Source organism: Micropterus dolomieu, linkage group LG08, assembly GCF_021292245.1.
Source record: "Micropterus dolomieu isolate WLL.071019.BEF.003 ecotype Adirondacks linkage group LG08, ASM2129224v1, whole genome shotgun sequence".
Lineage (NCBI taxonomy): Eukaryota > Metazoa > Chordata > Actinopteri > Centrarchiformes > Centrarchidae > Micropterus > Micropterus dolomieu.
The window spans coordinates 7,313,694-7,321,675 of NC_060157.1; the positions used below are offsets into that span (position 1 = coordinate 7,313,694).

Consider the following 7,982-nt stretch of genomic DNA (forward strand, 5'->3'; position numbering starts at 1 on the left):
ATGTCAGCTATAATATGTTCAACAAATGCACATCCTCTCCGCAGGGCAAGTTCCAGGGCCTGGATCTAAATGAGGAGCTGCATGTGGGTGGTTACCCCAACTACACAGTCCTCGCCAAAACTGCTGGCATTAAGACTGGTTTTGTTGGTAAGACATCACTTTGGTTTACACCATCACAGAAAATATATGATGGAGAAAAAGTCTTCTTGGTGTGAAGTACAGCCATGTCCTTAACTGATATTGCTACTCTGCAGGCTGTATTCGTCAGCTGGTCATCCAAGGAGAAGAGGTCATCTTTAAAGACCTTGACCGCAGCTCTACTGGTGTTACAAACTGTCCCACCTGCAAGGACCACCCATGCCAGGTTAGTTACATCCATCCATTTGGTATATTTGCATATGTCCTATGTTTAATTCCATAATATCAGTTAATTTCTTCATTATTCAGAATGGAGGGAGGTGTGAGGACTCAGATGCCAGCTTGTATAAGTGTAGCTGCCCCAGAGGATTCACAGGCAGCAACTGCCAGCACCACTCATCCCTGCACTGTCACTCAGGTACATTCTCCACTTGACCACACGAAAAGTAACTGGATGTTGCTATAATTTATTAAATAGTTTATCAGGATGCAGGATCAGGTGTGTCAGAGTGTGTGAATGTGTATTTCAGTTTCTGATGGCATAGGTACCTTAGCCTCTGCCTCAGTGTATTGTAATGTGTGTGAATGGGGTGAACGCAATGTAATGTAAAAGCGCTTCGAGTGGTCGGAAAGACTAGAAGGGCACTATATAAGTACAGACCATCCATTATCATCTACCATCATATTATAATAGTAAATAAAAAATGTTAAATGTTTGATGTTTCTGTTTGTGACCTGAACTCCCACAGAGGCCTGCGGACCAGATGCCACTTGCATTAGCCGGCCAAATGGCCTGGGCTATGACTGCCGCTGCCATCTTGGCAAGTTTGGAAATAAATGCATGGATGGTAAGACATGAAGCAACTCTTATCTCCTATTAAAATATTCCAAGTAATTTTAGAAAGATTTATAATGTCGGCATAGTTTTTTTTCATGTGTAATGAAATATACTTAACATTTTTTTACCTTCATTTTAATGCATTTTCCACCTTGTTCACTTTCACCAGGGGAATTGGTGACCACTCCGCTGTTTGATGGTGAGGAATCATACATAGCCTATCCTCCCCTGACCAACATCCACGATGACCTGCGCGTTGAGCTGGAGTTCAAGCCCCTGGAAAGAGATGGTGTGATGTTCTTCTGTGGAGGGAAGAAAATGAAGGTGGAGGACTTTGTAGCCATCTCCATGGTGGAAGGACATGTAGAGTTCAGATATGAACTGGGCACAGGTACACACAAATCTGTTATAGTTTCAGAAAGGTAGTACTGTATTTGTCCTTAGAATAATATATCTACAGGTACATGTACATGTTTCTAGTTTTTATTACTGTGTGTTTTACAAATTAACAATATGAAAAATTCACTCAAATTGAGAATGAAAGAGTTAAATTTCTATTTCACTTATTATTGACTGGATTACACTAATTTCCCTCAACGTCATCTCTGTTCATGAGGTAAATATTCAGAGAAAATAAAATCTCTGTGGGCCTGTCTTGATTTTCAGGTCAGGCAATCCTTCTCAGTCCAGAGCCAGTCTCTCTGGGCCAGTGGCACAGAGTTGTGGCCGAGCGAAACAAGAAGGCCGGCCACCTGAGGGTGGACCAAACCCCAGTGGAGAGGAAGACCTCTCCAGGAAAAGCCCAGGGCCTCAATATCCACACCCCCATGTACCTGGGAGGAGTCCCCAACATGAACATCTTGCCTAAGCCTGCCAATGTCAGCGAAATGTTTAAGGGATGTATAGGAGAGGTGAGGTCTCTTTGTTCTAAAAAAGGAAATAAAAAAGTTAATGAATATTTTTCTGTAGCTTAAACTTTTTCTCCACTGCCTGCGTAGGTTTCCATCAACAACAAGAAGGTGGATCTGTCCTACAGCTTCATAGAAAGCAGATCTATCCGCAAGTGCGTGGACAACAGCCCCTGTGACCGCAGGCCCTGCCTGAATGGTGGTCACTGCATGTCGAGTGTTGAATATGAGTACCAGTGCCTCTGTAAGGATGGATTTGAAGGTTGGTGTTCATGCTCGAAGTCTTCTAAACATTGCCTGGCAGCAACTATAATTGTTTTACATGGCTCAATATTTGAATTTATGTTTCTGCCAATTTTTCAATTCACTTCCTATAAGTGAGATTTTTTGAGCTGTACTTTATCGAAGTGACCTCCTTAACTATATACTATGCTCATCAGCTTCTAGGAAACGCAACATCAGGACATCAAATTTGGTTAAAATCATTTTAAACAGCTTTTTTGCTCCTTCAAAAATATTATATTTTTCATTTAAAATTGCTTAAAAACAAACCAAAAAACAAACATAAAGAGAGCATTTTCCATGAATTATCTCCAAAGCCGAACTCGCCCTGCCTTTCATGTGAACTTGACCATCGACCTTTCACCCCGACCCATAACTGGTATGTGACCCTACAGGTGAGCGTTGTGAGGTGGTGAAAGACGTGTGCCAGAGCAACCTTCAATGCCAGAATGGTGGCAGATGTGTAAACGGCCAGTGTGTGTGTACATCCGGCCACAAAGGCCTGAACTGTGAAGAAGGTAAGTCTTGACTAGCTACATATCCCTGTATACCAAATATTATATCAAAGCCAGAAATAGCAGAATGTGTAGGGAAAAATTGTTTTATTGTATTGTTCATTAATGACTATACAATTTTAATTGCAGCCAGTTTGTCTGAAAGACGTTCTGAAAACAATTCTCCAAATGTCCAAAGCATTTGTCCCCCTATAGCACATTTTACTTACTGCATACACCTGCATCCTATCGACAAAGATATTCGTCATCAAAGCAGCATTGCACTGTATGCTGGGAGGGTAAACCCTAAGTGATTATGTATGTCTTACCCCTGCGCTCTCATGGCTATATCCTGCACACACAGGCCAGGTCTCCATCTTTCCCGAGGCCCTGTGGAATTTGGAAGCTAGCGAGGCAAATGGTACAGTATCTCAATATTCAGTCTGCCTGACACGACCGTGACTAACAGGGGCCCGTCTGAGCTCGAGGGGCCCCATGTCCCTTCCAAGCTCAACCTCAACTACCTATTGCCTAACACATGTTCGCGCATAAAAACAAACCAAACATGCGTCTGTACTCAACTGGCAACTGAGGCTCTTATCCCCATTGGAAAGTTGGGAGAGGGGAATTCTGCATCAATGCTAAAAGGTAATATGATGGTAGAATGTAGTTGGGAGATCAACTGATTTGTGCTGCCTGTTTTTGGACCTATACCTAATGTGGAATTCCCCTTGTTTTTGTTTTTCCTTTTCCCTTTTGTTACGTCAATGTCTGTAAGATGGTTACTCACAACTTAAATCTTGTTTCCGTCTCCTTCAAGAATGCCTGTCTATAAAACAAGACAATACACAAAACAAATAATTTTCCTCTCTCAAGTCAGAACATTTAGTCTGCTCCACACATTTACGCTGTTACTAACAACTGAACTGTCTGTTGAAAGCGCAGTGCGGTGGTGTTTGGGGGTGTTGAGGTGGATTTCAACCATATTCTTTACTTAATGTGGTATTTGTGCATGGGCCCATGGGGAGTTCACTTTGAATGGTTGGAGATGGTATAGTGTGTGAGGAATGTCAAATAATGTGGTCATGTGTTGGTGAGGACTGTCAAATGAGTTTGCATCATGGAGCCTGGTTCATATAGAAATTTTTAATTGTTTTTGTTTCTGAAGACTCCACTGTGGAGTCCGGTACAGGCTCCGCTCTCAGGTCTTCTCCACTGTCAGGATCCGGAAGCTGCTTAAATCAGCTGTGTTGAAGCAGGGAGATATTAAATCATACAGGACAGGGGGTTAACTTTCTCCAGGAGAGGGTTGGGAAACACTGTCGTAGTAACGATACATAAACTTCAATTCAACTAAGATGAATTCATACAGCCAGCAAAGTCTTTGCACGCTGTTGAAAGTGTGAAAGTGTGAAAACAGCTAATGTTACACCGAACGGTCATAGTCAACATATTAAGACAAATCCAGACCTATGCCCTTGCTAAATGCTTTACAAAAAAAAGGTTAATAAAGCCGAACACACAGTAGCTTACGTTATCCAAAGAAAAAAAAAGCTAATCCTACCACTTAATCATACCTATGTAGAACGACAAATAACCTAATTTACGCATGAGTAACATTCTGTAATTTGTGTTATTTATATTGATAGCGGTAGCTATTTTGACGGCGAACATATACCAAGATCAATGCATTCAAACTTTTCTCAATGTTACCGTTGTCACGAGTGTAGCGAAACAACACGTTACGTCCTGTGGGGGACATAAAAAAAAAGTTTATTTATGGTTATTTCCTGTCTTGACACTCTATGCTTGAGAGTGGAGCCTGCACCGGAAGATACTCCGCAGTTGAGGTCTGCAGCAGTATTTGCAAACGGATTTGTGTACATTGCTAAACTTAGAATTATATTTTATTTCATTTCTGTGTTTAAAGTGAGACTAGCTTTTGAGATACACATGAAAAACTGAACGTTGAATTCCTGACCAATAAAACACAACTGCTCATTTATACACTCTTTGTTTTTGCTACTACATATTTGTTTGGTCTGGTATGTAGTTTATGGTGATAATGATAGCTAATGCTAATAGCTAATGCTAGCAAACTTTTGACAGATATTGCTTACTGAGTCAGTTTGCGGACTTTATAATCTTTCTTTATTTGTGCTACTGCTAGCTATATGTTAGCAGAAGTCACCAAAAATTAGCTGTAGCAGCAAAATCCCAAAGTTTAACTGAGCATGGGGGTGTTTTATTGTTTATGAATTAAACTTTTCATTGGAGAAAGAATGAGATATTTCTTCTTGTTAAAATTACAAAGTCTTTAAGCTTTAAACACCACCAAAAAATTAAATACTGTGCTAAGTGATTCAAATGAAAGAATACCTCTTTGTCGATAACTGTTATCTAACCAAGCCAGTGTAACACCAAAACCTGTGACCTATCAGATTCTGTGACTACACCCAAACGACGATGTTTTCCTAACCATAACCAAGTACTTTTGGTGCCTAAACCTAACCAAGTACTTTTGGTACCTAAACCCAACCAAGTACTTTTGGTGCCTAAATCCAACCAAACTGCAACCGCTTTACATCGTCAACAAAGCCTCTGGCGCTTAACTTGCCATTTGGGTCACAGAATCTTATAGGTCACACATTTTGGTGTCACACTTGTCTCGCCAGGGTTTCTTCCATGCTTTCACCACTGGATGGCACCATAACAGTGAGGATGAAAGTTCACAGTATCCTTGTTATTTGAATATTGTTTTGATTTTTATTTACTGTATTTTCTGTAGATTCACCCTATCCGTATGCAGCTCATTTCCACAATGATGGATACATTGCCCTTCCTAAATCCATTTTTCCAAGGAGGTAACTGTAGTTTGCTTTTCTACACTGTTTTATTCTCACAGATATATCATAAGGAGATGATGTAACAATGCACCATGGGTAAAATTATTGTTATTTTTCTATTTTAGTGCTCATGACTCACCAGAGACCATCGAACTGGAGATTAACACTGACTCCTCTGAGGGCCTGATCTTGTGGCAGGGAGTAGTAAGTCCCATCCTATCTTGAGCCGTGGTTTCAACTTGATACTCGCATCTACCCTTGCACCTTTTCATCCTCACCATAACTTTGCTACTGCACATCAGCACTTTTAATCATACCCATTTCCTCAGTGACACACATTAATGTTCTCATACCATTCAGTGAGTTTTGGACTTACATGTCAACAATAATACGTCACTTACGCATTACTGCGTTTTCTTTCATTTCAAGGTTTCACTGGCTGTTGAGCAGCATTCAACATCAAACTGTCTAATTCATACTTGTATATCTGAGGCTGTAACATTGTTGGGCATGTTGGCTGCGAGCCTGGCTCTATCTGACACCACTAAATAAATGCATGTTGCTTCCCTAACTCACCCTCCATTCTCCTCAGGAAACCAATGGCGCACGCATTTTGCGAAAGGTGCATGCTAGTAAAAAGGTATCCACTCAATCACAAGACACTCCGTATTTATTTGTTTCATGACATGTGCTGTCCATGCAAATATGTATGGTAGAACAATTATAAGATATATCTGGAGAACCATTATTGTCATTATTGTGAATGAAAGGTTTCATGTCACACTACATACTGTTGGGAGAAATCTCTGGAGTCATTTTAGTGCCAACACAAATTAAATCTGAATTCATTAGTCTTGAATTTGAAATGTTCAAACTGAAATTGTAGGTGACATTTGAAATTGTATTTCACAGATTGAAAATGAATCTAATGGTTTGAAATGGGGTTTTTTTTTTTCAATTTTTTTGTTTCTGTTTTAACTCAACTATTATTCAATTCAGATTTAAGTTGTGCTGTCACTGAAATAACATATTGATCTGTCTGCATTGCCTGATGTTTACTATTATAATACTTACGAAAAATTACTGCAGGGCAGTTGGTCAGTGGTTCACAGCATTTAGTCACACAACATTTTCTACCTCTGATGACTAAACACATTCATTTCCAGGAACTTGGAGAACACGGCAAAGGCAAAGACTTCATTAGCCTCGGGCTACAAAATGGACACCTTGTTTTCAGGTGACTCATCCCATTAAACCTGTAGTTCTGTTGACATCTAGATGAGTATTATTATTTTCAGCTCATGTTAATGTTGTAGTAATGCTGATGATTTGAATGATATCCAGTTACCAGTTGGGCAGCGGAGAAGCAGAGATTTTGTCCCAGAAGTCCATCAATGATGGGAGATGGCATAAAATCACAGCCGTCAGGTATGTTTGCAAATTACGTATGTTTAGATATACACTGTACAATATGCATGTCCAAACTAACCATTCAAAGTTTCAGTAGGTGCTCTTTTCAACAAATTCTTAATGACAGGTGTGTAGGACTAAACCTGGGTTCTTCTAACCTAAAGTTAGTATCAGCTATTATCAATATAGCAACAGATTCTGCAGTTTTCAGATTTTTCTGTGCATGTTCAGTGCTTGTATTGAATTGTGTTCATGCCCTCATATTTCTATTTTCTTGCAGAACTGGAAAAGATGGATACATCCAGATTGATGGAGGAGCCGCACAACATGGACAGTCTAAAGGCAGAAGCCTCATGGTCAACACCAAAGGCAGCATATACCTGGGTGAGTGGACTGAAAGTATGGAACGCCAAAACTGATAAAAATGTATTGAGAGTTTATCAGACAAGTTAGATATATCACTGAGTACAATCAATTTTCCTTTAACAGTTACTAAAAAGGTTGTTTTTCAGTTGATTAAATTAAATGAAATTTTAATATGTTTTACTCTTCGGTTTTTTTGTCCATCGATGCATATTTTTATTTTACTCTGTTTATTATGTTTTATAACGAGATAAGTATCTCATGATCTCGAGATAACGACTGTTGTTTTCTCGTGATAACGGGATAAATAAAATAAATAAATAAAAATAAAGATTATAATTTTCTCGTGATCTTGAGATAACGAACCATAGATGAATACAGGGGTCAGCAGGTGCGTTTCTTTGTGATAAATTTTGTGTTAATTTACTGAGTCAGCATTTAGCTCAGTTGGTAGAGCGCAGGACTTGCATCCCAAGAATTGCAGACTCAACCCCCGCTCTGCAAAGATTGTTTATTCTTATTTTGTGTGTTTTTTTTAATCATTCTCTTCAACAAAGTTGTTATCAAGAGATTCAGGGAAATCCAATCACTAGTGATGGGCAAACCGAGGCTTTATGAAACACTGAAACGTTTGAAGCAATTGTGCCGGAATGGTGTCGAGGCTTCGAAACACTTCGACACTCGTCTCCACGGTGACACCTAC

At 39.7% G+C, this 7,982-nt stretch overlaps 1 protein-coding gene across 7 annotated transcripts in view; it reads left to right on the plus strand.

Moving 5' to 3' along the window:
• The window catches only part of LOC123975176 (basement membrane-specific heparan sulfate proteoglycan core protein-like), a gene marked incomplete at its 3' end in the record, with an annotated part of 647,231 nt that extends 639,931 nt beyond the window's left edge, over window positions 1-7,300 (plus strand). For 5 of the 7 annotated variants that reach the window (XM_046056411.1, XM_046056412.1, XM_046056418.1 and 2 more), the window contains 15 exon segments: window positions 45-147; window positions 255-364; window positions 448-556; window positions 888-986; window positions 1,146-1,367; window positions 1,643-1,887; window positions 1,975-2,146; window positions 2,562-2,684; window positions 3,025-3,081; window positions 5,449-5,524; window positions 5,632-5,710; window positions 6,099-6,146; window positions 6,673-6,743; window positions 6,851-6,934; window positions 7,197-7,300. In XM_046056411.1, coding sequence (XP_045912367.1) covers window positions 45-147; window positions 255-364; window positions 448-556; window positions 888-986; window positions 1,146-1,367; window positions 1,643-1,887; window positions 1,975-2,146; window positions 2,562-2,684; window positions 3,025-3,081; window positions 5,449-5,524; window positions 5,632-5,710; window positions 6,099-6,146; window positions 6,673-6,743; window positions 6,851-6,934; window positions 7,197-7,300 — 1,702 coding nt within the window. 7 annotated transcript variants of the gene reach the window in all.
• Between the last annotated feature and the right edge of the window lie 682 nt (window positions 7,301-7,982).